Genomic DNA, 26,261 nt, shown 5'->3' with positions numbered 1-26,261 from the left:
TAAGCTTTACTATTATTATCCATTCGATTTCCTTCTGCGAATTTGGTTTTCGAAGCGCGATTGTGGCGTAGAAACCGTTTCTTTGTTTGCGATTCCTTGCGAGGGGCCTCACCCACGTGCGCGATCTTCGCGTTCTTGCGAGACGGGCTGCTTTTCGGGTGCGAAATGGGATTTTCGCGCTGTGCGAAGACTTCGGCGGTGTTTATAGACCGCGCGGAGTACTTAGAGGAGGAGAGCGACGGCGTTTCTTTGCTTTTTCTGTTTTCGCAACGCGCTGTTGGTGTTTCTGCTTTGTCGCGTCCCTTTGGGCGTTTTCTTACCTTTAGCTTTGTTGCCGGTGCTGCGAAATAGGCCGTCGGGCTTCGTTTCTTCATTTTGCAGCGAAGATCCCAACGAGGGGCCTCATCTCCATTGGAGTACCCCATTGCGGGGCCCCACTTGCTGAAGTTGTTAACGCGCTTCGTTTTTCGTCTTCGCCGACGTCTTCTTCCGCTTTGGCTCCGTTTTTTGTGCTTTCGATAATCACGATTTTTTATCCGGGGCAATATCTCAAGATGGCCGCATCGGAATCGGAGGCCCTCGTTCCCAAAGAGGACAAGGAGAAGGACGACGACGATGGATTTACAGGATGTAGCCCGAATCTGGCTTGCAACCCTCGAGCGCGACTACATCGCTTTATCGTTCTCATTTTCATGTGTCTCCTTAGTTTCGGTACTTCGCGTAGCGCTCGATCGCGGCGATGGGAAAGCTCGCGTCGTTTGTTATGCGCCATATCGATCGATCGTGTCTTTAGGAAGCTATTTTTGCTACGATAACCCTGCTGCATTGCAACAAAAAATCCAAGACGTGAGTTTTTCTATAGAAGCCACGCCTCCGCTAGCGTCATCTACTCTTCTTCTTCTTCTTCTACTTCTTAGGATATGGGTGTTTCTGCATCGCAGTATGTCAATCTGTACGCCTTGTACTCGTGGCCCAATGTCGTACTGTGCTTCTTTGGTGGTTTCCTTATTGATCGAGTTTTTGGCGTGAGGTAAATTGAAAAGCGCGCAGTCTACTGACTCTAGGCTGACAAGTTTGTTTTTTTGACAGATGGGGTGCTATCATATTTGCCTTGTTTGTAGCAGCTGGCCAGGTAAGGGGGTGGATTACTGTCTATCATGACATGATAACGTTGTGTGTGTGTGTGTGTGTGTGTGTGTGCAGGTCGTCTTTGCTCTTGGCGCTCTTATAGACCAATACGTTGTTATGGAAATTGGCCGTTTCATTTTTGGGTTAGCTGGCGCTTGACTCCTTCATTATTTACCCTCTAACCTCCTCCTCCTCCTCATGTTCATGTACGGGTAGCATTGGCGGAGAATCGTTATGTGTCGCTCAAAACAACTACGCTGTCTTTTGGTTCAAAGGCAGAGAACTCAACATGGTATTTGGACTTCAATTGAGCTTTTCTCGAGTTGTACGTGACGTCATGATTATTATTACGTCAATATCTAACATTAATTAAAACATGTTTAGGGAAGCACTGTGAATTTTAACATTATGAAACCCATCTATGACGCAGTCAAGTCAGCAATTGGAGATCCTGCTTATCGCGTACTTGGAGCTACACTCATGGTTGGTATGTCTATCATATACGTGTAGATGTACAGTATACATAGAACAAATCAAACGCGCTTCCTTTGATAGGCGTTGGTCTCTGTGCCTTTTCCGTTGCCTGTGCAATCATTTTAGCATTTTTTGACAAACGAGCTGAAAGAATTTTGAATAAGAAGAAGGGAGAAACAAGTGAATGTAAGAGGATTGATTGCCTCATTCATTCATTCATTCACTCATTCATTCATTCATTCATTCATTCATTTGTACCGTATATGGGTACATATAGCGGAAAAGATTCGCATGAAAGATGTCAAGGATTTTCCTATAACCGTCTGGCTCATCTTTCTTATTTGCGTTGCTTACTACGTCGCAATCTTTCCTTTCATTGGCCTTGGAACGTGAGAACATGGCCACCACACGCACGCACATTATTAGCCGTTTCATTATTCTATTTTAGTGTCTTTTTCTCCACCAAATTTGGCTTTGCAGATAGCCAAGCAAACGCTGTGGACAGGTAAACGCAAACGCTGCTAACCCTTATTGTTCCAATCTTCTTTTTTTCAAAGTATCGTTTATCTTATCTCTGCGGGCGCTTCGCCTCTCTTTGGATTTATAGTAGACAGAACAGGTTACAACATATTTTGGGGTGAGTTTACATATGTAAGCCCAGCATGTGGGAATCTCTCTAATTCTTCTTCTACTAACTAGTGGCGCTCTCTTGTCTTGTCACTCTGTGCAGTCACGCAATGCTTGCTTTCACCTTTTGGAATCCTTGGATTGCAATGGTTCTCATGGGTCTTTCCTATTCCATGCTTGCCTGCGCCCTTTGGCCAATGGTTGCCTTTGTTGTACCAGAACATCAACTAGGAACGGCCTATGGACTGTACGTGCTACTAGTAAATAATCAATGTACCTTTCTATTTTCTTTCTTTCTTTCTTTCTTTCTTTCTTTCTTTCTTTAGTATGCAAGCCGTTCAAAATCTTGGCCTTGCCGTCGTTTCCATGGCGGCTGGTTACATTTTAGATGCTAAAGGATATTTGGTGTTGGAAATGTTTTTTCTCGCTTGGCTTTGTGGTGAGGCACAATGAGTCAATGACAATGACAACGCGACTAGACGCGCCTCTTCTCTTTTAGTTGCCGTTGCTTCGTCAGTTTTACTCTATGTCTTTGATTTGTCTCGAGGCGGGACACTCAATTTCAGTGTCAAAGAAAGAAAAGCTTATGACGAAGCAAAGAAATTGAAACAGTATGAAGAATTACTTAAGTACTTACTTACTTACTCAACTTTCTATTTCTCTTTTTCATTAATTAAAGATCGAAGAAGGATCTACTGAAGGATCAACCTCATGACACTAGCGAATACACAAGTCCAATTCGACCTCGTTCTGCTAAGATGTTGAGAAATCGATATTATTCTATACTTGGGACAAACGTACGTATGATGATGACACTCATTCATGCACGCCTCCTAATTAATTAATAATTATTTCTAGATACCTGATGAGACGTATGCATCGGCGCATAAGTCAGCCTTAGCCTATCCTAGACCAACCAAGTAATAATGATGATGATGATGATGATGATGATACTGAAACGTTGTGATTGGATGTGATGATCTATTTTGTCTTTTTCTTCTTGTTCGGCTGCTGCTGCTGCACATTTTACAGTTTCTCGTCTCCCTACTCTCTAGTAGTGTACACAACAAAACTAGCTACACATGCAATTGTTTTTCTTCTTCTTCCCATACTTCACATTTCTAGGGGAGGAAAAGGAGAGCATCAATCAACCAATCAATCAATACATCCCCCCCAATTGGTGAACAATTAATTTACATTGGCTTCATGCAAAAGAACGGTGAGAAGATAGAACAGATAATCTTGATTTTGTTTCCTAGTAGGACACCTAAGAAAGATGGTTAGTGTCCGTCCGTCCGTCCATCCATCCATCCATCCATCGACTTACCTGTCACTAACAAGAGTCAGTTCATCTGCTCTTTGATTATATCTACGTCCAGCGAGTAAAATAAGTTTTTGACGCGCACGTGCGTTCAGACAAAGATCTTTCAGGTACACCTTTAGTATTATACCATACAGTAGTTATGAAAGTACATGATGTAATTCCTGTGTTTTTTACCTGCAATTTTACTTTTCTAGCTCCTGGATGACTTGATGATGACGTTGGTGTCACATATTCTCTCGTATGAATTCTCAATATTCGATCATCATCATTCAACTTATTAGGAGGAAAGGGTGTCATCAATAGTTTCAATGCATTGCAATGCTTTTCAATGTGACTAGGAGTGAGATGAAAGAAATTAGGAATCTAAATCGAAAATTAATTAGGAACCCAAAGTTTTCACGTGACGACGACCTACTGTACCTTTATTAATTCGGGATTTCCATCGGCTCTTGGCGCCAAAGCACCGGCTATTTCCGGTCTTCCCATTCGAATGGGAAGTTGCATTGTCGCTTGATCGTAGGGTTTTGCTTGAGGAAATGCGTCTTTCCACTCTTCTTCCAAGTGCTGTGCCGTTCTTCTTTGGCTCTTTGGCTCCTTCTTTCCTCCTCTAGGTCTCGCTTGAGACGGCGGACGCCTTACAACCTCTAATCCCTCCATATAATAAAAGAGTCGAATTGAGACAAAGAGTAATACGTTTAGTTGGTTGAGACGAGAACGCTCGAGTCCAACATATGACGATTGGGTGCCGAGTTCGTCGGAAAAATGAATAGGCCATGTTTACTACTTTACTTTAGCGTGCGCACATGTCAACATCATTCTTTTCATCGCGACGATTTATTGCTGCTGCAACAATGGTCTCTTTCTCGAGCAATTTTTTAGTAGTAGTAGAAAAAAATGGTACAGTAAGTACGAAAACGGAGAATGGATATTCAATCGTTCTCACACAATACGTTTGATATCAATGTAACCTGTTGGAGAAGCTGCCGCTAATACGGGCCCCAAGGCGTTGAGCCAATCAGCGAGTCGGGATCTCCGGACCCGCCGTACACCTCTCTCAGCTGCGTCTCGGCCCTAATCGAGACGATTTCGGGGCCGATTTGTCTCGTACGCTACGTTTCCTTTACCGACGCAAAAAGAGAAGGCGGGAAGACGAGGGGGAACCGTCTTGACTTGGTAAACAAGCACGCTGTCAGCTCCGAAGCCGAGACGCCGCCTAACATCGAATCGCGTTCAAGCGCTTCCAACTTTGCACGGCTCGTACGTTCTAAATCCTATCGTACGGACGAACGAACGAAAGAGTCTTCGGGTGGTCCCCTGTTCGTCCCGTCTCTTCGTCTCCCTTTTACGCGATCAACGATTTCATCGACGTCTCATTGTATACAGATTCAACTAAACGATGGCTACTAGCGGATCGATCGTTCCCAATACTCGTCTAGAACAGGTGAGAATCCGTCGAACCGGAACGTTAATCGATCGTATTCGCGATCGACGCGCGCGCGACGATCGATTATTCTTTTTCATTTTTCAATCGCGTCATCGCAACGCTGGCTGGGGTCCCCCTTTTTTTCGACGCGCGATGCATGGATCTCTAGAGTGGAATGTCGCATCTCGTGAGTTTGATTTCCGGTCTCAAGGTTCCTTCGACGGCACAGGCACAGGCACAAGTGCAGGCACAAGTACAGGCACAAGTACAAGCACAAGTACAGGCACAAGTACAGGCACAAGTACAGGCACAAGTACAGGCACAAGCACAGGCACAGGCACAAGCACAGGCACAACAATCGTCGCAAATTATTCAACAGATCACTTCTACCACAAATAATCCAACTCGTAAAAAACACCTTTCTAATTAATTAATTAATTAATTAATTTTTTATCAGATTTGACTCCTGTCACTCTTTCATCCTTTTCACCATCCGGGGCTGCAGTGGTTCAATCTCGCACTTCACCTTTCAAAATATTGCCTAAACCACTTGGTGATGGAGCAGCCGTTCGTCTTGTTACTCCTTCAGGTCTCGTTGCTACACCCGTCACCATATTTCGAGCCGCTGCTGGATCACAAATCATCACAAGTGGCGGCAGTCCTCATACACCAATGCAAGTTGTTTTATCATCAGCACCATGGACAAAGTGCAATCACCCTAACATAATAGATAGATGGATAGATGATTCTCTTCTATAGAAACGTCGTTCTGTCTTCTGCTTCTTCTTCAAATGACCACAGAAAAAGAAGATATGATATGAGCGGAAGTGACGTTGGCGGTGATGAAATGAATTCAGCTGCAAAACGATCTCGACGAAGTTCAACGGAAAAGGGTGGCAAAGGATTGCGACATTTCTCAATGAAAGTCTGCGAAAAAGTTCAGCAAAAAGGCGTCACAACATACAATGAGGCAACTATCATTAATTAAAAAACCACGTGTAATTATAGATAGGGAATAATGTTGTCAGGTTGCTGATGAACTCGTCAAAGAGTTTGGTGATCCATCAAAAACAAATCCAGATCAAGTCCGGGTAAGTAGACTGTCGTCATCATCGTCATCATCATCTGACGTCACAGCGACTTGATACTTCTTCTTTCAGTTGGGTGATCAAAAGAATATTCGAAGACGTGTCTATGATGCACTCAACGTTCTAATGGCTATGAATATTATTTCAAAAGAGAAAAAGGAAATAAGGTGGATTGGATTGCCAACAAATTCAGAGCAAGAATGCGTTGAATTGGAGGTACACAAGAAGGGACAATAGTTAGGGGAGTATACTGTATAATACGTGGCGTGTAGCACAAGAAGAGATCTTGCGACGAGCGAATTAAACAGAAAACCCGACTATTAGAAGACCTTCTTCTTCAAGTAATACAAACAATAGCATCAATGAGATGAGATGAGATGAGATAAGATGGCCCCCTTTAGCAAGTTGCCTTCATGAATCTAGTGAGACGAAATAAGGAGCGCGAACAGACGCACGGTTTGCCGTCGCGTAACACGTCAATTCAACTTCCTTTTATTGTCGTCAATACGGGAAAAAAGACGGTCATTGACTGTAGAATATCAAATGACAAGTACGTCCCCTCCCCCAATTACAATTAATAATTAAATTCTTTATTATTATAGATCGGAGTATACTTTTGATTTTGACAATACGTTTGAAATTCACGACGACATTGAAGTTTTGAAAAGAATGGGAATGGCGTTTGGATTAGAAAATGCACGCGTTACGCCACAGAATTTGGATCAAGCAAAGACAATGATACCAAAACAGATGCATTCCTTCTTAGAAAGTAAGTGGAAAAAAACACCCTTAGAATAATCGCGCACACCCTCTCTTATTAGAAATGGCCAAAGGTCAATCTCCAACGCCTCAACAAAGGTACCACCACCACCACTACTAGTAGCTAGCTCTTACTTGTACCCCATACTCTTCTCACCTCCCCCAGTGCTCCCCAATCATCTCTATCTGCCTCCCAACTCACTGTTTCTCAGCCCCTCGCTGCGGCGGCGGCTGGACTCACTTTCTCACCCCTGCGCAACGCATCATCATCATCTCCCTTAGTCATACACAACGCCGTCATTGCGTCGGCGCCAGCGGCGGCGGCGGCGGCGGCGGCGGCACTCTCTCCGTCACCCGTCGGTCTCTCTAGCCCCGTTGTCGTGTCAACGCCCATGGCAACGCACACCTATGCACGACCCATGCCCGTCGCAATGGCACGTCCGGCGGCGGCGGCGGCGGCGGCGGCGGCGGCGGCGGCGGCGGCGGCGACGACGGCGGCGGCGGCGGCGACGACGACGACGACGACGACGACGACGACGACGACAGATGTGATTGATGTACTTGGCGACGGTATCGTTGAAAACGGATCTCAATAAATAGATAAGAAGCCTCACTTCATCTCTTAAACGTATCACGTCTATATATAAGAATATGCGCGGACGGCAGCGGCAACGGCAACGGCGACGGCAACGGCAACGGTGGGGTTAGGGTTAAGGAGGGTGAGAATTAAGTAAAGTGCATGTGTTTTGAAGTTGATTGTGTGTGTGTCTGTGTCTGTGTTGCTTGAGCAAAATGCCCTTTTCATCACTTTGACCAAACGCGGCTTCATACAGTACGAGAAAAAACCCCAACCCCCAACCCTGTGTATAAAAATAGAGTCACCCAGTCAAAGCTGTCATCACGGAAGTAGAACGACTTTGATTGACTCACTGCTCTTGTTCACAAGTTCAAGGCCTTTGTGCACATCATCCAAGGAGAGTTTGTGTGTAATGATTTTCTTAGAACAAAACGATAGAAATGCCTTTTACTAGGTACTAATGAAGTCTACACACCTCCATTGGAAGTTTGTTGTTTGCAATCATTGATATTGCTTTGGGATAGCAATTAGGACCTAATGAGAAAAAATTCTACGTCATCTAGCCTACTGATGATGATGATTCTCCTTACTGAGATGACCACCTCGAATGGTAAGTTCTAGAGAAGACTCATTTAGTGAGTATCCTCTCTGAGAAATCCTTCGGTACCTTTCATGTCCGAAATAATTGTCCAATCAGCCGTCGTTTCTTTACCAAATAAGCTGTATTCGACGAACGTGCCCAGTTTAGCAATCATATGAAGTCTGCAGAAGACTCTACAGTTAATGATAGAAGACTCACTCTAGTCTCTCATGATGTACCCTTGTACAACAGCAGACGGATGTCCAGACGCTTCAATGTAAACGTCACATCCGTAGTTGTCCGTCAACTTTCGAATTTCCGATACGACGTCACATTTGCTTGGATTCATGACAATATCAGCTCCGCACATCTTTGCAATGTCAAGCTAAAAATCAATGAATCAATAAATCGTATGTTATCATCATAAGACGCTCACCTTCCAATCAAACATATCCAAAGCAATCAATTTGGCCGGACTCTTTTCCCTTGCTGCAGCGACCATTCCAAGACCAAGTGGTCCACAACCAGCGACCACAACGACATCCTTAAATTGAATATTTGCCAGTTCAACTGCGTGAATGGAGCACGAGAGTGGTTCAATGAAAGCAGCGTGCCACGTGGGAATTTCCTTAGGAACTTTGTGATTAATGCTATTGGCAGGATATTTCATATATGTAGCCATAGCCCCTGCAAGCACACAGTACACGTGTGTCAAAGTGCAATTAATTAAAACAATAGTGTAAGCTCTATTGCCTGGAGTCTTCTGATGATAGCCATAGATGTCATGTGGAACACCTAAGACGAAACCCTGATCTTTTTTTTGACCCTTTGAATAATTATTACACATGTGATAGCCTCCTCGCAGGCAAAATCGGCACGCTCTACACGGCACTATTTGCTCGGATATGACGTGATCTCCTATCTGTAGACCACCGTATTTTTCAGAGGCTCCTGTGCGCAGAAGAGAGAAGAGAGAATTGCTAGCAGTACTTGCTTACGACATGCACATAGAGAGAGTCGATTACCGTCGCCGAGCTGAACGACTTGACCTACGAATTCGTGGCCAGGTGTTATGGGAGGTTGAACATAGGCAGGACGATCTGCGTCGCCTTTCACCAATAGAAGAATCAATATGACGAGCAATCAGCTTATTCTACGAACTCTACCCCAGAAGTGAGGAGCACCAGCAAAGCACTTGGCATCTCCGGCACATATTCCTACGGCAAGAACTTTGACGAGCACTTCGTTGGCTTCAACGTGCGGCACAGCGATTTCTTCCATTCGGTAATCGCCTTTATCAACAATTACAATTTTGGAAGCTAACAGCTATCAAAAGTACCTGGACCGTAGCAAACGACCGATTTCATCGTTTCTGCAGGCCTAGCCATTTCTCTGCGGCACGGGACCTGTAAACGTGCACGTGATCTCCTGCGTACCTACTGTATGAGATCACTCATCCCCCACTCATCCGGTGTCATGGCGTCGACCCCAGCCTACGTTCATCCTCACGTCCAAGCGGGCCCTCAGGCACAGCCACAGCCACAGCCGCTGCAGCAGCCAGGCTATTATGTCGCTCCCGCTCCCGCTCAAGGTATGTACATGTACAACGGGCAAAGCAACGTCACTCGACCGGAATCGCTCGTCGGAGCCGTCCTGGCTCTCGTCTTCGGCATAATTATCTTCATCATCGGCTTTTTTCTCATCATACCTGGCGCCATTTTTAGCGTCGGATCTCTTTACGGTCCGGGAATCGGGATGCTCCTCTTCGGCGTTCTTCTCATCGTCGTCGGCGCTTTTCTTCTCAGACATTCCAAAAGACATCAAACAACTGTTCAAACGAATACTGTAATGGTTCCAGTCGCCGGCGTCGCCCCTCCTCCTCCGCCTCAACCACAACAACAACAACAACAACAACAACAACAACAACAACAACAGCCCCAATACGTCATGGACGAAAAACCGCCATCATACAACGAGGCTTCGGCTGCGCCAGCGGAGGGCTCAACGGAAATCGTCTACTAAGACTAAGAAGATAAGACAATGACATCTTCAACTTTTTTTCTAGTCTAGAAACTAGAACTTTTAGAGCACCGTGTCTCTTCTACCAATATATCATTCAGTGTCATTTCTATAGTCTACTACGTGTAAAGAGACCAAAGACTAACGCGCTGTTCTTTAGATCCTGCAGCTAAGAAATTGTTCTCCGCAAAATCCAAAGAATAGATTTGATTTGAATGCAACGTCAATACAGCCAACGGCTTCAGTGTTTTCCACGCATACATGCGAATTTTTCCATCTGAACCTCCAGTAGCACAAATTTTCAAGTCATTTCGAATTGCTATTGTCGTTATTCCATCAGAAGGAAGTTGAATACGTCGTTTTTCTTCTACTTTCACTGAACCATTATCATCATCAAAAGCAAAGATCAACTGCTTACAAACATTACCCATTGATCCAACCAGCCCCATCTGACAAGTAGAATCAATAGCAAATGAAACTAACGGTTCCCCAGCAAAAAGATTGACTGCACATAATAAACCCCCCTGAGTGGTGAGACTCCACAAGAGCAAGTGTCCACTCTCAAATCCTCCTCCAACAACAACACAACAAACTCCTCCATCATCATCCAGTTGGCGTCGAAAAATGCGCAAAACCATACAAATACCGCATTTGAATTGTGTAGATGAAAGAGAAGAATGTCTCTCTTCTGTTGCAATGTTCATCACTTCCACTGTTGCTTCAGCTGCATAAGCCATCAGATCGACATCGTCGTAGTTTTTTAATAAAGCAAATGAAGCAAATCCACAATACAAGCCTTTGACAAGAATTTTTCCTCGCTGCAAATCGTCTCCCCAAATTTTAATTTCTCCTGCAAGAGACTGCGTCAAGAGCAGCCCATGCGACGTCGATTCGATGCCGATCACTGCTTTGTCGTGTGCTTTGAACTCGTTGCGTCGTCGTCGCCTTTCGATATCCCAAAGTATGACGTAACCAAGAGACGTTCCCGTTGCTAGGCTGCACGACCACTTTATTTTAGGTAGAAATCGCACGCAGCGAGCGTCGAGACCACGCAAGCAAAAGAGAGGGTCGAGACAAGACATGGACGCTGCGTAAAAGTCTAAGAGGAGGAGAGGGGCCCCTTGTGGACTGCTAATCAGTGGGTTGTGGTCATATGCGACGCATGCGTAACCTTCCCGTAGTTCGGTCCTTCTGTCGGAGCGTGCGGGGACCGTATTCTAAATGTGCCTATCTCCATAGAGGCGAGCGCGAGCCTTTATACGACGAATTGACTGCGAATGGCGTCGGCGCGTTCGACGCCAATCGAAACAACGGCTGCGGCATCAAAAGACGCGACAACAACGACGACAAAAACGACAACGACTCCCGCCGCCGCCGCAGCCACAGCCTCAGCCACAGCCGCTGGAGCAAATGGACGTGTCTATTCTCTTGCCTCTCTACAACTCATGTCGACTGTTGGTATGTAGGCGAGAGATCGCGTGCTCCTTTTCAATATCATAGTCCTTTTGTTTGTGAGGAACGGGAACGTTCGGTCGCGTCGTTCTATGTCGCGAAAAGACGACGAAGGAATATATGGCGTTAAAAGTGATGAATATCGCCGACGTCGTTCGTTTGAAACAAATCGAACACGTGCAAAACGAAAAAACGATACTCATGTCGATCAATCATCCCTTCATCGTCAACATGTAAGGAACGCGCGCGCGCGCGCGCGCGCCACATACGCCACGCACGTACGCGGTACGCGGTACGCCCTCTCTGTACTGTACAGTACTGTACGCCCTCTCTGTACGCCACGCGCGCGCCCCCCGACGAAAACGTCGCGGTACGCGTCTCCGGTTCAATTCGTCCGCCGCCAGTTGCGACCGGAAAAAGCCAAGAGGGCGTGAACGCACTTTTAGCGCACTAGGGTTTCTAACCCTCTTCTTCTCTCCTACTGTACTGTAGGCTTTGGTCTCATCGCGACGACGCATTTCTTTATATGCTTCTCGAATTTGTACCCGGAGGCGAGTTATTTACCTATTTGCGTACGGCTCAGCGTTTCAATACGGCAACGGGACGATTTTACGCCGCCGAAATTGTGTGCGCTTTCGAATTTCTTCACTCGCGAAATGTCGTCTATCGCGATTTGAAACCGGAGAATATTCTTCTCGATAAAGACGGTCACGTCAAATTGACCGATTTTGGATTTGCCAAGGAACTTCACGATCGGTAGTAAAGACAAAATAATCTATTGATTTATTTTAATTATGTTTTTAGCACGTGGACTCTTTGTGGAACGCCCGAATATCTTGCCCCCGAAATCATACAGAGTAAAGGGCACGGTTTAGGTGTCGATTGGTGGGCATTAGGCATTCTCATTTATGAAATGCTAGTTGGGTGGGTACATAGGATCCTCTACTTTAGTCTCTCAATGACAGTCTTTCTTGCTCATTATTTAGATATCCGCCATTTTTCGATGATAATCCATTTGGGATTTATGAAAAAATCTTGCTTGCAAAAATCGATTGGCCACGTTACTTGGAACCAATAGCAAAGTAAAGGGAGAAAAAATTATCTCTAAAAAAAAGACCAACGTTTCCTTAGAGATATTATCAAGAAACTCTTGGTCTATGATAGGACCAAAAGACTCGGAAATATGAAGGTGAGCCTTCTCTATTCATTAGTACACATGATCTAAGTCTTCTTCTTTTTCTTAGAATGGTGTGGAAGATATCAAAAAGCATAAATTCTTCAGGGAAATCGACAGCTGGGATGCCGTCACAGAGAGAAAACTTCGGGTAGAAAACGTCACCATTCAATTTTTCACTCAATTTGTATTATTTTTTCAAAAGCCTCCCATTGTACCTCGGGTCGAGTATCCGGGTGACACGCGAAATTTCGACACTTATCAGGAAGACGAGTGGTGGAGAGCGCCACCTGCACCAACCAAACTTATTGAGCACTTCAAGGATTTCTAGCAGCAGATAAGATTGTAGTGCGGCAGCTGTACGCTATAGTTTCTCAATTGGGTTTAAACACTTGAAAAAATTATTGGGTCATTTGATTGCTGTACTTCCACTGTACTTCACTATAGAAGGGTACACTAGTACCACGGCGCGGCACTTTGAAGCTATAGATCGCTTTTATACAGACGTTTGGCAGAAATACTGTATAATAAAGGGAAGTCACATTTAGTGTAAGACAACAATGATGAAGCAAACAAATAGAAGAAACAGAAGGTTCACGTGAGTCACTAATGATCCACGATCTGATGCAAATTGGCATTCTCTAAAAGACGTTGGATTCTCTGCAAGCGCACACAGCATATACTTGAGAATTCTATGGATATTAATTAATTAATTAATTAAAAAGTATTTTGTGTGTAGAGTTTACTGACGGGGGATTGTCTTCGCAGCTATACTGCAAACCGCGTGACGTAAGTCTCTCTTTGAGCGTGACAAGAGATCCCGTGTCACAATTTTCACTTACAATCAGATAGCTGATTTAATTATTTCAGAGTTAGAAAAAGAAACTAACTTTGGTGTCATGCCCAACGTATTAGCAATGAGAATCTGCACTTTTTCATTCTGGTCTAGACTCAGGTTGGGTAGCTCGTAAAGTCCAAAGAAACTGAGCAATTGTTGCATGTAAGATTTACGCAATATTACTTATAGACGTGTACCTTGTATTGACAAACGCAGGTCTACTTCCTCTCGATCCATTTAGCAGAAGATAAACAGATCCGGTACTTTGTAGAGCAAACTGATTACATACAGTATAGGTAGAAAACAAATCGAATTCACAAATTAATTGTCTAACCTGTTTTGAAGCTCCGCCCCAAAATGAAGCCATTGCCTGATTGCTACAGTCATTTTCATTAAATGAAGGACAGTAGGTAAAATTCAATCCAGAAGAATCCGTAGAAGAGCCACACCACGTGAGCTCATCAACGAGAAAACTGAAAATCACTACTCTATACTGCATAATTGGGAAGTTTAATTTATTAATTATCTACCCCATGAACGTTTGCCTAATTGTGTACGCTCTTAGGCCGTCACTAGCAAAGAGCTGAGAAAGAGCTTGGGTTCCCGACCAAAAGGTGCTCTGAAACAAATTTAATTAATAAGGATCATGAAAATGATTGAGAGCTTTCACTTCTTACCTTTCCTGTTGGAACTTTCTGTTTCGTTATCGTGTAAAAGGAATCGAAAGCGTCGAGTTCGACGTCGCAGTGCTGTTTAAATGCAAAGGCGCGAAAAAAAGCATTCCACGTCGAATTGCAGTCGAGGAACGAAGCGAAACTCGAAGCGTCCAATCCGAATCGTTTGAAATATTCGCATCTACCGATGAAGATATCTCGTATATGTGGAGTCGTGCCTTTTGCAGCAATCGCGGCTGCACAGCAAACGAGTAAGACGATCAAACGAGAAGCGTCTGCCGCCGTGATATGCATACTTGGGGAATCACGTGACAGAGAAACGCATGCCCGTCAACGTACACACCCGTTAGATATACTCACTGTAGCAGCAGAGGTGGATCCTGCATCGGCAATGAGGTGCGTGAGGTTGTTAGCTTCCGATTTTCGCATTTTTCTCTTGTAGCGCGCGTTAAATTGACCCTAAAGGAAGGAGGAAATGCGACGCAGCTACTTTCTCTGCCTTCTACTCGCTCTCGACGCTTCATACGTCTATTCGTATCGTTTCAAACAAGTAAACAGAACTGCATAGGTCGATGACAAACGAAACCGTTTTGACAGGCGCCGAATGATGAACTCGGACTGGCACCCCCACGAAATCGTCTTCGCAGAGGCGGCGGCCTTTCCCCAACATCGAAGAGTTGTAAGAGTGACGACACTCTCTTTGTCTAATTAGCAACATGATTTGTTTGTTGTGCACGGGCGCGCAGCCGACGCCAACAAACAAGCGCAAGCGCAAAAGACGTGCCACCGCCTCTTTGTTCCTGGTAAAGAAGAAGAAGAAGAAGGGGGGGAGGGCCTGGAGGGGGGCTGGGCTTACGACAACTTCTTTTTCACTCCCAGATTGTCCTTTTTCTCCGCCTCTAACCGGAAAAGCGGATGCTGTGGTTCATTCGTCTCTTCCTCAAGTCAATCTCACTTTCTTCTATCCTAACAACAACAACAACAGACCGACCATAGAAAATCTGTCAGGACGATTTTCGTGGAGCAATTTTGGTAAATTCGTGTGGGGGGGGGGCGTGGTCTCGTCGTTGCACCTGAAAACGATTTGCTCCTCCTCCTTTTCCGTCATTTTGTCTTTCGCTTTCAATGTTTGCAGACAATTTACCCGGGATTCAAATTCGCGTCACAGTTGAAGATAAAGTAGAGAAAATTGAGCGTTTTTGCTTAGAAATCAATCAGAATGAATCAGACGTAGGAAATGGGCAACAGCTAGCATTTGTGCACACTACCGTTCTTCTTCTTCTTCTTCTTCTTCTTCTATTTTATTAGACGAATTGCATCATTCCTCAAGGAACCAGCGATATCACCTGGTATTTCAATAGCAAATATCACATCTACGTATGGGAGGAGCGGTGTTTTGTTACTTTCTCGCTGCCTATAGTCTATATGTTGCTCTAGGTGACCCCTTTGGGAGATGTTTCAAATGCAACTGGCCTGTATGCTACGACCACTTCACCCGGTAATGATGCCTTCTCTCTTCCTAGGACCTACCTGCTCATTGACTCTATTTTTTTAGATTGTATTGGGGACAACTGTCTCTTTCCAGGTTACCTTAGGTGGCGCCGCTGTCAACTTTTTAATGAAAAACTTCTTTTTTCCTTACTTTCTAGCCCCAGCTGCGCCCAAAGATTTAAAGTTTACGCAGACAAATTTAACTGAGAAAGAGTATGTGGGAATGCTTACTTGGACGCCTGCAATCCATCCTGAAGGACAAAAAATAGATTCCACCATCATTGACTACCGCTGCCTAATCATTGGTAGATCTTGTCGAGGAGAAAAAACATTTAAGCCGGTATAGCGGATTGGTAACCAATAGAAAAATTCAACAATACGTATATATTGCATCTGTAGAATGCCAATCATACGGAACTGACATTCTCTCTTCCTGGACCCTATCTAATTATGGTTTGTCCATCAACGCCTCTTTCACCTTCACCCTCAGTCTCTACTTTTAGGTGAAACAACTTGGGGATCCTCATAGTACGATTTTGAATGGATGGGGTAGTGTTTCACATGTTCGAGCATATGCAGTTTTTCCGCCGAGTACGTCACTCACTCACATACTCAGCCAGTCTTATTTTTTCTACGTTTAGCTTATCAGTCAACAATTGTAGCTACTACTACTACAGAATATGAGACAACGATTATGACGACGACAATGACAACGCCGACTTCACCTCCTGATGCTACTTCAAGCTCTTTGCTTAGCATAGTCATAACTGCGAGCGGTGTTATGAGCGGAGTTGCTGTCATTGTAGTTATTATTATAATCATGTGGTCATGCTACGTCAAAAAGAAGAAGAAAGAAGCTGGCTATCGTCTCAGGCGATCCGTATCAACAGACAGTGGTAAATTTAATTAATCATCATCATCATCATCATACGCTTTCTAATTGTCTTGTGTTCCCTAGGGGAGGAGGAAATTCCTCCAGGCGGTTTTCTGGCGCATCCTGATCAAACAGTATTAAGACGAATGGTATCAGATTATCAAAGACAAGAAACAGACTGCAATAATGACGACAGTCCTGACTTTCACTTTGACTCCAAACTTCTAGTCGTCTATTCGACATCAGCGACAACGGCTACTTCAAAGGATACTTCTCACGCAAAGCGCTGTCGAAAAATTGTCCACCTATTTCACAGCAAACTAAAAGTGCCAACGACGTCACACGAGTTTGAAGAGCAGCACGCTCGCGCGGACATCTCTCGTTGGGCGCAGTATGCGATCACTAGAGCAGAACACATAATTGTAGTGTGCAGCGAGAGTCTCGTCAACGATTTTAATTCGGACAATCGAGGCACTGGAAACGAACAGATAACTCGCCAATTATGTCACTACATTCGCGCTTTGTACGTCGATCAAAGAAGGGATTGCTCGCAAAAATGCATTCCTGTTATATTGAGTGCGGAACATCGGAACTATGTTCCACATATGATGATGTGGCAGACAGTCTACTGCTGGGCCAAACAAAGTGACGTCAACAGGGTCATTCACATTGTCACCAACCAGCAAAGAAAGCGTTGCGCTATTTTGTAAAAATGCATGATTTTTCTGGGGTTTTTTTTTCTTTTTCTAAAGGCGGTCATGCGCGCGCTAGCTTCCTTGACGACAGAAACGACATTGAGAATGGAAGTCGTCAGTTCTGCCGTGAATTATCGCGATTACGCGACGGAAGCGCACAAATTGGTCGACAAAGTCATCGAAGACGCTTTACGTCACTTCGAACCGCTTCGAAAGGACGAAAACGAAGAGGAAAACAAAATCCCGTCGATATCGTGGCCTCTTAGCGGAGAATTCACTCGAAACGCGGGAGAAAAGTCAATTGAAGAATTTATAGGGACTTGGCGTCGAGGAGACAACTGGAAGCACTGCATCGATTTTTTCGATCATCAAGAAAGCGACGGAGGCGATAAATATCGTTATCGAGTCACGTGGAGCATGCCAACACGACGTAAGCCAATACCCCGAGCCACGGCTAGTGTCTATTTTACGATTTTCGTTCCAAATGCTGCACCGGTCAGTAGCACGTACATTTTAATTTCTTCGCCTGTAATATTTTATTAAGAAAATGCCTGTGAGCGTATATTACGTCTTTGAAACGAATCGTCTTGTACACAGGTAATTATTCGATTAAAATTGAGAAAAAAATCAATTTTTTGCCGCTTATAGACCTGGACAGTCGCAATTCAGAGAAAAATGGCTACGTGACGTAATCGAATGCAAAGTAGATACAATGGAAGCGATCGACTTTTGAAAGTTTAGCGCACTAAATATATACGGGACAATCTCTCCACATGTCCGAAGAGTGTAGGCACGTTCTTTGCGCGAGAAACGTACTTTCGATATCGCGAACGAACAAGGGACTCTTTCGCCCGTCGAACTGGAGCTGTTCGGTGTGCGGGACGACGGAATCGGTGTGGGTACGTGTAGAAAAACGAATTTCCCGACGCCCAATCGACGTTTTTTTACGCAGGCATGTCTCTCGTGTTCTCATTTCGGCTGCGGAAGGCAAGAAATCGCTCGTCAAAGCACCTATAGTCGAATAATTATCTTTTTCGCGCAGATACGCGAAAAAACACGCACTTGATCATTTCAATCGAACGAACGCAAGAAAATATATCGTCGCGTCTTTATTTTTAATTCAATTCCCTTCTCCAATGATGTAGCATCCACTGGCATTAGAAATAAATCGACTCTACGTTTTCTGGTAATAAACATAGACTAGTTAAAGAAAAAATTCTATCACGTGCTATATGTGACGTCAAGCTACGAGTGCGATTCCTACGTGTTCAATGATAACAAGCAAGGCGATATCAAGCTAGTACGGGACACCGTTTCTCAAGTAGCAACTCGAAAATTCGAAGCGTCAACAACACGAAGTGGACGAATTCTTCGTCGCCAGGCAACCATCATCGAAGAGACGAAAAACGACGACGAAGAAAACGACAAAAACGTCGATAAAATGAGCACAGCCATTTGCCATCACAGGTGAGATCTCAAAAATAATTTGATTCTATTTATCTATTAGGAATACACGTGTAGAGTGAGACTTTTGTCAATTTTTCTCTCCTCTTGGCGTCGCCTTGTACAGAGTCAAAAAGTTAGCAAAGTTAAATCATCTACCAAGCATTTCAATTCTTCTACTCAATCCAAAATCAAATGCCTTGCACCTGGAATAACTGGACTAAGAAATCTAGGCAATACATGTTATATGAATTCAGCTCTTCAGGCTTTGAGGTAATAGGCTCCCAATCTTCCCTTATTAATTATTTCTCCAATTTTGATTTTTCAGTCATCAGCCATTTTTTCGCGAGTGTTTTCGATTTTTGGCATTATCAAAAAGAACTCCTCAATCACCTGCGGCATCAATCGTTGCCCAGCAACAGCGACGTAAATATGTACGACAGACGACAGTGGATTGCTACGAAGAAGTAATGACTGCTCCTGCAATGAGTTTCAGCAGAAAAAGAAAATTTCCCGTCGACCATCATTTGCAATTAATATCAAGCAGCAAGCGCCAGTTCCACGACCATGAAGAAACGACGACGACGGACGGAGGAGATAATAATGATTTGAAAATAAGGTAAGAATAGTTGTGACGTCAAATTGCGGCAGCTATTTCTAGTTATGGTCTTAGGCCACTCTGTAAAGCATTGCATGCCTTATTCCGCGTCATGTGGTCTGGTAAATGGGTAAGGAGATGAGATGATAGGGGGGGTTAGGGTTCATGAGTTAGGTATTATCTAGTCAATGGTTACACCTCGATCAATGCTTAATGCCGTTTGGGGAAAACTGCCTGATTTCCATGGTTACTCCCAACAGGATGCGCAAGAATTTTTGTGGTGGGACAAGCATCAGCAGATCTCCATAGGAATTAGAATCAATTAAAATAATTATTTTCTATAGTGAATTTCTTAGTGAAGTTCATTGCGAATTGACGTCGTTGCGCGACCCTTTATCGATATCTGGCCCAGTTCAGGATTCTTTATTGCCGTGCGATGTTATACCGCGATCATTTGAGGGAAAATTAATAAGTCAAGTCACGTGTCTCACGTGCGAAAATGTATCTCAAACCGTCGAACCTTTTCTAGACTTGTCTTTGGAATTTCCCGCGAGGTACAAAGAACATAGTATGAGATTATATCCCTGATGTGATGACGTTTTCTAGGTATCAAATTGAGAGAGGTAGGGCGAATGTTAGTACAGATGAGTGTCCTTTGTCAGGTAATATACTCTATAGTTATTAATTTATTTTAATCGGTGTGGCTAGAAATGTTGAACTTGTTTACGGAACGCGAGATGCTAGGCAGTGTTTACTCTTGTTCACACTGCAGTCAAGATGAGTATCAGCCGGCTACAAAGCAACTAAAAGTGAAACAGTTGCCTGATGTAAGTGGCACACCACCACATGTTTTGCTACTATCATTCTCTTAACATACACAGGTTCTTCGTTTGCATCTGAAAAGATTTCGGTCAGAGTCAGAAAAATTTTTAATTAATTATTGACTTTTTGTTTATGTAGCTGGTGTGGGAAGAGACGCGAAAAAATTAGCGTCCACGTTCCGTTTCCTATAGACTTGGATATGGAACCCTATGTGTGCAATGAAAACGAATTGTTGCAGCCAACTCAAGTTCTCTATCGATTGACTGGAGTGATCATGCATCACGGTCGAGGGTAATAAAGACGGCCAACGCCCACCTTTTAACTCGTTCATTTCTTTTTTCCAGTTTTATCTCAGGTCATTATACGTCTTATTGTTGGAACCCGGAAGCGGGTAGGATATGGAGAAACTTCTCTTAGATAATCTAGTGTCTGTTTTTAGAGACTTGGGTGGACTGTAACGACAGCCGGATGTCTCTTTGTTCGGTCGACGACGTTCTCAAATCTCAAGCCTATGTTCTCTTCTACACTCGTCACGGAAGCACAGCGGATTTAGTGCGACACATAAAGGCAAGTTTGACGAGCCCCTCTCTAACTCCTCAGCCAACTTCCGCCGCCGCCGCCGCCGCAATTCGAACTCGATCGCCCCTAGCATTCAATTGATCACGTCATTTTGACGAATCAATGAAGAGACGACATCTATAGTCTTTACTTTTTTATACTGTAGTTTTTTTATATCGTAGTAGGCGCATAATATACGCACGCATGCGCGCGCGGGGGACAGGAGATAGGGCCCAAAAGAGGCAAATGTAGGGGAAGCTATGCGGAAAAAATCAATAAAGTCCCGGATGTGCAAAAATTGAACAAAAAGCGTCCTTTGATCTTCTTCTTTTATGCAGGAAGGAGGGAGCTATGCTCCCCCCTCCCTGCGTTGCTCGTCTCCCCATATAGAGGAGACAAGCTTTGCCCACTTCCTCCTGGGCCATCCGTTGTCCTCCGGCGTCTTCTTAGGCGCTCCTTGTCCTCTTCTCAACTCACTCCCATTGGAGGAGAGTGAGCAGGGACCTAACTTCCCCCCAGGTCCAAGGGGTGTGACATACTCCCATGTCATCCAGGGCGACTTTCACCCAAGCCGCAAGGAGAAGAGCGCATTAGACGAGTTAACCTCCAGCTCTCAAGGAGGTGGGATCACCCATTCATCCCGCAGGTTGAGGCCTTCAGTATACCCCTTTAAGGCCCAAAGGGGGTGCCCTCGCCACCGGGGCACGGGGGGAGTCATTAACCCAAGACCCGGGAGGACCGCGATTTTGCCCACAGCGTCTTGCCCAAGTGGGGGATGGTAGTTATCACTCGTACCACCAAGAGTAGGGCCGCTCTATCGCCCCGGCAGAGGTGCGGCCTCTTTTCGCTCTCGGCCCAGAGGGATGGCTGCGTCTGCCTCGTCGGATTGGGGGAACGACTACGCGACAAAACAATTGACAAGAAGATCAATGAGAAAATACCTTGAGTCCAAAAGGGGCCGGAAGTTCCTAATAGGGAGCCCCCTTCCACTGTTTTCTTACATCCCGCTCGCTTTGGCTAAAATACGTCAGCACGGGCGCGCAATATCGTGCAGCAGCGACAGACGAAGGAAACTGGAAATTGAAAGGGCGATCCACGGACTCGTTGGGCCGCCGCAAGAAGAGGAGGAAAAAAAAGCATTCGCCTCTTCCATCTGTATTCGTCATCGTCTGAACAGAAGTCTTCCTTGTTCGTCTTCTGATTTTCCTCGAGAAGTGCGCATGCGTTTCGCCTTCATCGAATCGTAAACTCTTTCTTTTTGCTCGAATTCATGGACGTTTTGCAGCCTGACATTATCTATGTCAATGGTAGACGATATCGACGAAATCCCATCGATGTTACGATTGTTCGGCCTACTGAAGCCTACCTAGGTAGAAAATAGAATGAAAAAAGTGCAAAGACGAAAAACCTTTTTCTTTTTTTCGACTTAGAAGACGATGTTGAGCTTGGGGAGCAAGATGACGACGATTTTGCTGTCGAGCAAACAGAGAAAGGCTTCAGAGTGTCTATGAACGTAGCAGCCGAATTTTTCAAATTTATAATTGGGAAGAGTGGTGAAACGAAGAAGAGAATTGAGAGGGAAACAAAATGTATAATTTCCGTTCCAACCAAGGGAAGTGACGGCCAAGTAGGTAAATAAGAATTGCCATTGAAATCTAGATCATCCATCCCCATCCATTACACGTGGTTGTGTTATTAGTTTTGAGTGGTTCCGACAAAGTGGCCTTGTTGGCGGCTCAATCTCAAATAGAAGTCTTAGTCGAATCAGCAAAAATGAAACAGCCGTGGACACACTTTCTCTCCATTCCCCTCAACACGCCACCTATGCAGCAACAATTTCAAGTATTTCAAGATGAAGTGTTGAAACGATTTCCTAAGGTAAAAAAACGCAGATGTCGGTCCTTCCTTCTCCTGCAGGAGTGACTATTTGTTTGTTTGTTTGTTTGTTTGTTTCCTAGGCTCGTTCCGTTGATTCTTCTATTTTTCAAAATCCCGCAAAATTGCATTTGACAATTGGAACATTGAAATTATACGGAGCAGAAGACAAAGAAAAAGCCATCCAATTACTTCAGAACTCCCTCGAAGCAATTATAAGGTAAAAAGACTTAAGGGGGAGAAAAAGAAGAGAAAAAGCATTGTGTAGAAAAAACGTCGAGGAGAAAATCCCAGCAAAAATCCACGTTCAAGGACTTGAATACATGAATGACGACCCAGGAGAAGTTGATGTTCTCTACGCTAAGGTCTCACTAAACGGGTAAAGCGCTAACTAATATTATATCCCCCCTAAAAGGTCTCGCTTTACTTTGGTCTTGTGATGAATAGGCTTCAAAGGATAGCTGATGAACTGGTGGGCGTCTTCTCTGCCGCCGGTCTCGCGCATCACGATTCTGACGGATCCGTCAAATTGCACGCAACTCTGATGAATTCAAAACTTCGGCGAAACGACGATGACACAATTGCAACGGAAATAGGAAATCGTCGTCATCGCGCCTCGAGACATTCCTTTGATGCTGAACAAATTTTGACCGAATTCAAGGACTATTTCTTCAGTGACGTCCCATTCGAAACAATCCACTTATCAGAACGATTTTCCAGTGGATCAGACAATTACTACAATTGCGCACATTCAATCACATTCTAAAACAACGAAAAAAAAGAGAGAAAAAACAGCAGCCAGCATACACACGAAAAAAATTTTACAGGAACAGACCTTTTGTGCAGGTCTGATCTCAATCACTTGCATTACTTATATCACTGTGAGGCATAAGTATAATTTAGAGTTGTTCACTAAAAAACAAACAACTGTTCGTTCCTCTTGACTTATCTCTCGTAGAAGTCGTTAGGCTTCCGATTCCCCGCCGGCTCTCAAACGAACAAACTCCTCAAAAATTAAATCCACATCTTCATCATTTACTTGTCTAAAGAAAGAGAAAGAGAAAGAGAAAAAATTAATTAAGGAGAAGGTAAAGTCTAGACACTTACAGGTGGTCATCATAATCAAGTTGAACAAGAGTATTATCAACTGGGGGTTCAGCGGCGGCGGTTGCGGCGGCGGCGGCGGCGGAAGCCGTCGTCACAACAGCCGCTGGCGCCGACGCAGCGACGGCGGGAATTCCTGGGTCTCTTCTACCATTTCCCGCCGCCGCCGCTGCCGTCGTGTCACTTCCACCAGGAAGTCGATTCTCTTGCTTTTGGCTCAACATCATTCCCAATATTGGAGCGGCAAGTGCATAGCCGGCCTGACTGGCTGCACTCCTCGTCGCCGCGCGCGAATTCACTTGAGCTACGCCGCGGATTGGACTCAAGACGTCGGTCGGTTTCGGAGAGCTCAAAATAAATGGAACTTCCAATACAACATCCCTACGTAGAGATAATAATTACTGTATAAAAAAATTAAATGCTTCTGACCCTCCAAATCCAACAACGCAACGAATTTTGATTTTATATTGAACAATTATGCCCAGTCTCTGTTTCTCCGCCGTCGTCATTGGAATGTGGCCCGAAACGCTACATGTAAAAAATTGAAAAATAAAATCAATCCATGTTTCTTTGAAGCTACATTGTAGATGATGCCAAGTTTGTGTCTTCGTGTTTCAACTGCCCATCCAAGGCAAGGCCTCGTTTATCCTAAATAAAAAATCGTACAATTTCATTAATTAATTAAAATGAAAGCGTTGTACCCTATTTGCTTGTAGGAGAGGTTTCAATATGTAGGTCTTATAGAGTGACTGTCCTGGCGAGATAGGAAAGCCCTCAGAGCTTCAAAAATAAATTATACAAATAATCTAGCATTTTTTAAATTCTACTCTGTTTCAATGGAGGCTACAGTGCATTTATACTGCGCTGTAGAAAACAAGCAAATTTCAGCAAATTGACGAGCTAAAAAGGAAGAGAAAAAAAATTCTCAGAAATTGATTTTTCTACTGTGGATTTTACCTGCAATTTTAAGTCTTCTAACCGTTTTACCACTACGGTTTTGTATGTTGAGAAAGAGTTTGATCTCCTCACCATGGCAATACATCTAGAGAGAAGAAAATAAAATCAATCAAATTTCGCAGTTTCTCTCACAGCTTTATCAAGACGCGCTTCAACATAAAGATCGCCAACACCGCTCATGAAATAGGATTTTGAAATTTCAGCGGCCGGCTGCAAAAGAAAGGGAAAAAAAGGGAGGGGGGCGGGGTGAGAGACAAGTGAAAGAGAAAATCGTCGTACCTGTTCCTGAGTGACAGCAAAATCATTCGATGCGTGAAAGAGTTTCTTGATGCCCAATCGAACGGACGATCTAAATCGCGCGTGCGTTGTGCGTCATGCGTGCGCGCCTTTAGCCCGTGAATGAATATTTTACCTTCTTTCGGGCTTGTCCGTTGCCGATTCGGCGACAAACGTACGCAATTCATAGTCAATTCCGCAAGGCTAAAAAAAGCGCGTCTATCATCAAATGAAATTTCTTAGCCTTTCATTAGTTACAGTACCTTGCCAGTATCGCCGGCAGCTGGTTGGAGAGTGACTGAAGCGGGAATCCCGGCCGGAAGCTACAAGTCAACCAAATGAAATAAGATCGGGAAGGAGAAAAAGGGAGAAAGAGGCGACGGCAACCTGAAAGACGAAAGGAATAGCGCCTGCACCAAGTTTTCGAATCAATCGCTCTTGAAGTTTAGTTTTAGGCGCATCGTCAGCTGCGGTGGCGGTGGCGGCGGCGGCGGCAGCAGATCCCTCGCCGCGCGGATACAAGACAATATGATCTTCATAGAGATCTTTTCGAAACGATAGACCGAGAACGTCCAAATCTTCTCTTCCATGCCTAAAGAGACAGATAGAGTAGTTAAACGCTAACACGTCGTCCACCGACACACACACACCTAAATGCCGACAGCACTTGAATGAAGACTAAAAAAAGATCACATACTGTAGACTAGAGATTCGCGCGCGCGCGCGCGCAATCTATTTTTACCTTTCTTATCCGGTCGTTTTCCATCGTTTTCCTCTAAACCCAAACCATCCGTTTCGACGAGAACAACACCGTCTAAAAAAATTAGACAAATGTAGCGGTGGCGGCGGCTAGGGGCCACGTGCTCATCACCGACCAATAGGATCGACGACGCCGTTGTGATCGATGAAATCACGTTTTCCAACGTAGACAGTAATCTATGAGAGAAGAGGGGGAGGGGAAAAAAAAGGGAAGCCTCGCTTAGCCAATCGGAATCTGCGCGACCGTCGACGATCGTCTATCGGTCGACTCCCACTCCCACACTACCTTTCCATTGGGTGACGTTTTCTTGAAGACTCTGCCCCGGGAAAGAGAAATCGATTCGATTTTAGCTAGAGTACGCGTTCTGGATTGTTAGCGGGTCGTATGTGTCATGTGTCAGTGTTCTGCGGCTGCGAAACGCGCTTTGTTCGTGCGAAAAAGAAAAGGGGGTCCGAGTTGGAATCGCTCGAATTTACCGAACACCCGGTCGTTTTTTGTGGCTGCCGCTGCCTGAGCGATGATCGCTGTCTTCGTCCGACATTTCGAGGAGTCGTGCGGAAGCGAATAGAAGCGAATCTCAACTGTTTTTCTTGCAAGCGTTGCGAGACACGATAATTTCCTCTGCGTAGCGCCGCGCGAAGCCCGGATACTCGAACAAAGCACGCTATAGA

The 26,261-nt window shown here is 44.6% G+C and overlaps 12 protein-coding genes across 15 annotated transcripts; 7 read left to right on the top strand and 5 right to left on the bottom strand.

The window, feature by feature from the left end:
* The first annotated feature begins 530 nt into the window (after window positions 1-530).
* LOC136195179 (major facilitator superfamily domain-containing protein 1-like) lies at window positions 531-3,276 on the top strand. Its single transcript, XM_065984454.1, has 16 exons — window positions 531-711; window positions 794-846; window positions 918-1,030; window positions 1,090-1,132; window positions 1,204-1,271; window positions 1,345-1,453; window positions 1,513-1,615; window positions 1,684-1,788; window positions 1,880-1,991; window positions 2,051-2,107; window positions 2,160-2,239; window positions 2,302-2,476; window positions 2,556-2,668; window positions 2,729-2,840; window positions 2,909-3,026; window positions 3,088-3,276. Exons 1-16 carry the CDS (start codon window positions 555-557, stop codon window positions 3,151-3,153), a joined length of 1,584 nt encoding a protein of 527 aa, XP_065840526.1. The 5' UTR covers window positions 531-554; the 3' UTR covers window positions 3,154-3,276.
* On the bottom strand, window positions 3,199-4,400 carry LOC136195196 (small ribosomal subunit protein mS35-like). The gene is made up of 6 exons (XM_065984477.1): window positions 4,247-4,400; window positions 3,974-4,197; window positions 3,728-3,916; window positions 3,557-3,666; window positions 3,427-3,496; window positions 3,199-3,350 (listed from the first exon to the last, which is right to left on the bottom strand). Exons 1-6 carry the CDS (start codon window positions 4,326-4,328, stop codon window positions 3,306-3,308), a joined length of 720 nt encoding a protein of 239 aa, XP_065840549.1. The 5' UTR covers window positions 4,329-4,400; the 3' UTR covers window positions 3,199-3,305.
* A 181-nt stretch (window positions 4,401-4,581) lies between these two features.
* On the top strand, window positions 4,582-7,732 carry LOC136195175 (transcription factor Dp-1-like). Of its 2 annotated transcripts, none has more exons than XM_065984445.1 (12): window positions 4,582-4,726; window positions 4,937-4,994; window positions 5,188-5,383; window positions 5,434-5,683; window positions 5,736-5,946; window positions 6,005-6,067; window positions 6,137-6,280; window positions 6,337-6,405; window positions 6,466-6,614; window positions 6,667-6,833; window positions 6,886-6,922; window positions 6,990-7,732. In XM_065984445.1, the coding sequence occupies exons 2-12, from the start codon at window positions 4,950-4,952 to the stop codon at window positions 7,417-7,419; spliced, it is 1,761 nt and encodes a 586-aa protein (XP_065840517.1). In that variant the 5' UTR covers window positions 4,582-4,726; window positions 4,937-4,949; the 3' UTR covers window positions 7,420-7,732. The 2 variants fall into 2 exon arrangements, with proteins under 2 accessions (XP_065840517.1, XP_065840518.1); XM_065984446.1 differs by having other exon boundaries at window positions 4,582-4,810.
* On the bottom strand, window positions 7,619-9,789 carry LOC136195188 (erythritol/L-threitol dehydrogenase-like). The gene is made up of 11 exons (XM_065984465.1): window positions 9,320-9,789; window positions 9,147-9,272; window positions 9,006-9,089; window positions 8,824-8,931; window positions 8,734-8,775; window positions 8,417-8,667; window positions 8,220-8,365; window positions 8,068-8,162; window positions 7,991-8,017; window positions 7,876-7,934; window positions 7,619-7,820 (listed from the first exon to the last, which is right to left on the bottom strand). The coding sequence occupies exons 1-11, from the start codon at window positions 9,366-9,368 to the stop codon at window positions 7,722-7,724; spliced, it is 1,086 nt and encodes a 361-aa protein (XP_065840537.1). The 5' UTR covers window positions 9,369-9,789; the 3' UTR covers window positions 7,619-7,721.
* A 239-nt stretch (window positions 9,790-10,028) lies between these two features.
* On the bottom strand, window positions 10,029-11,141 carry LOC136195192 (guanine nucleotide-binding protein subunit beta-like protein 1). The gene has a single exon (XM_065984473.1). The coding sequence runs from the start codon at window positions 11,079-11,081 to the stop codon at window positions 10,119-10,121; it is 963 nt and encodes a 320-aa protein (XP_065840545.1). The 5' UTR covers window positions 11,082-11,141; the 3' UTR covers window positions 10,029-10,118.
* Window positions 11,142-11,176: 35 nt separating this feature from the next.
* LOC136195187 (cAMP-dependent protein kinase catalytic subunit PRKX-like) lies at window positions 11,177-13,173 on the top strand. The gene is made up of 8 exons (XM_065984464.1): window positions 11,177-11,457; window positions 11,516-11,684; window positions 11,944-12,207; window positions 12,256-12,375; window positions 12,438-12,533; window positions 12,583-12,640; window positions 12,696-12,776; window positions 12,831-13,173. The coding sequence occupies exons 1-8, from the start codon at window positions 11,277-11,279 to the stop codon at window positions 12,954-12,956; spliced, it is 1,095 nt and encodes a 364-aa protein (XP_065840536.1). The 5' UTR covers window positions 11,177-11,276; the 3' UTR covers window positions 12,957-13,173.
* LOC136195194 (ADP-ribosyl cyclase/cyclic ADP-ribose hydrolase-like) lies at window positions 13,102-14,441 on the bottom strand. The gene is made up of 7 exons (XM_065984474.1): window positions 14,141-14,441; window positions 13,994-14,082; window positions 13,798-13,936; window positions 13,661-13,740; window positions 13,516-13,608; window positions 13,376-13,462; window positions 13,102-13,317 (listed from the first exon to the last, which is right to left on the bottom strand). Exons 1-7 carry the CDS (start codon window positions 14,429-14,431, stop codon window positions 13,170-13,172), a joined length of 927 nt encoding a protein of 308 aa, XP_065840546.1. The 5' UTR covers window positions 14,432-14,441; the 3' UTR covers window positions 13,102-13,169.
* A 19-nt stretch (window positions 14,442-14,460) lies between these two features.
* LOC136195174 (uncharacterized) lies at window positions 14,461-17,277 on the top strand. 2 transcript variants are annotated; one of them, XM_065984443.1, is made up of 14 exons: window positions 14,461-14,533; window positions 14,580-14,687; window positions 14,735-14,816; window positions 14,884-14,940; window positions 15,017-15,169; window positions 15,273-15,367; window positions 15,446-15,514; window positions 15,575-15,635; window positions 15,693-15,722; window positions 15,787-15,968; window positions 16,028-16,081; window positions 16,132-16,219; window positions 16,270-16,524; window positions 16,587-17,277. In XM_065984443.1, exons 2-14 carry the CDS (start codon window positions 14,613-14,615, stop codon window positions 17,210-17,212), a joined length of 1,827 nt encoding a protein of 608 aa, XP_065840515.1. In that variant the 5' UTR covers window positions 14,461-14,533; window positions 14,580-14,612; the 3' UTR covers window positions 17,213-17,277. The 2 variants fall into 2 exon arrangements, with proteins under 2 accessions (XP_065840515.1, XP_065840516.1); XM_065984444.1 differs by having other exon boundaries at window positions 14,501-14,687.
* LOC136195199 (A-kinase anchor protein 14-like) lies at window positions 17,210-17,976 on the top strand. Its single transcript, XM_065984480.1, has 3 exons — window positions 17,210-17,692; window positions 17,742-17,794; window positions 17,846-17,976. The coding sequence occupies exons 1-3, from the start codon at window positions 17,219-17,221 to the stop codon at window positions 17,928-17,930; spliced, it is 612 nt and encodes a 203-aa protein (XP_065840552.1). The 5' UTR covers window positions 17,210-17,218; the 3' UTR covers window positions 17,931-17,976.
* Window positions 17,966-20,911, top strand: LOC136195173 (ubiquitin carboxyl-terminal hydrolase 44-B-like). Its single transcript, XM_065984442.1, has 16 exons — window positions 17,966-18,096; window positions 18,150-18,184; window positions 18,240-18,282; window positions 18,343-18,383; window positions 18,443-18,664; window positions 18,719-18,913; window positions 18,969-19,259; window positions 19,314-19,368; window positions 19,424-19,518; window positions 19,583-19,792; window positions 19,845-19,900; window positions 19,947-20,065; window positions 20,120-20,148; window positions 20,199-20,351; window positions 20,405-20,451; window positions 20,500-20,911. Exons 1-16 carry the CDS (start codon window positions 17,971-17,973, stop codon window positions 20,718-20,720), a joined length of 1,938 nt encoding a protein of 645 aa, XP_065840514.1. The 5' UTR covers window positions 17,966-17,970; the 3' UTR covers window positions 20,721-20,911.
* A 927-nt stretch (window positions 20,912-21,838) lies between these two features.
* Window positions 21,839-23,484, top strand: LOC136195190 (activating signal cointegrator 1 complex subunit 1-like). Its single transcript, XM_065984467.1, has 6 exons — window positions 21,839-21,988; window positions 22,049-22,249; window positions 22,318-22,496; window positions 22,577-22,713; window positions 22,762-22,872; window positions 22,941-23,484. The coding sequence occupies exons 1-6, from the start codon at window positions 21,889-21,891 to the stop codon at window positions 23,257-23,259; spliced, it is 1,047 nt and encodes a 348-aa protein (XP_065840539.1). The 5' UTR covers window positions 21,839-21,888; the 3' UTR covers window positions 23,260-23,484.
* LOC136195176 (arrestin red cell-like) lies at window positions 23,194-26,222 on the bottom strand. Of its 2 annotated transcripts, XM_065984448.1 has the most exons (17): window positions 26,067-26,222; window positions 25,876-25,906; window positions 25,706-25,766; window positions 25,573-25,644; window positions 25,481-25,508; window positions 25,218-25,422; window positions 25,094-25,153; window positions 24,967-25,034; window positions 24,834-24,903; window positions 24,687-24,764; window positions 24,555-24,639; window positions 24,425-24,497; window positions 24,299-24,377; window positions 24,178-24,245; window positions 24,027-24,125; window positions 23,601-23,978; window positions 23,194-23,536 (listed from the first exon to the last, which is right to left on the bottom strand). In XM_065984448.1, exons 1-17 carry the CDS (start codon window positions 26,129-26,131, stop codon window positions 23,458-23,460), a joined length of 1,599 nt encoding a protein of 532 aa, XP_065840520.1. In that variant the 5' UTR covers window positions 26,132-26,222; the 3' UTR covers window positions 23,194-23,457. The 2 variants fall into 2 exon arrangements, with proteins under 2 accessions (XP_065840520.1, XP_065840519.1); XM_065984447.1 differs by having other exon boundaries at window positions 24,687-24,903.
* Window positions 26,223-26,261: the final 39 nt, after the last annotated feature.

This window comes from Oscarella lobularis, chromosome 14 (assembly GCF_947507565.1).
Source record: "Oscarella lobularis chromosome 14, ooOscLobu1.1, whole genome shotgun sequence".
Lineage (NCBI taxonomy): Eukaryota > Metazoa > Porifera > Homoscleromorpha > Homosclerophorida > Oscarellidae > Oscarella > Oscarella lobularis.
Note: the sequence above shows the minus strand (reverse complement) of the source record. Positions and strands in the feature narration are given on the sequence as shown.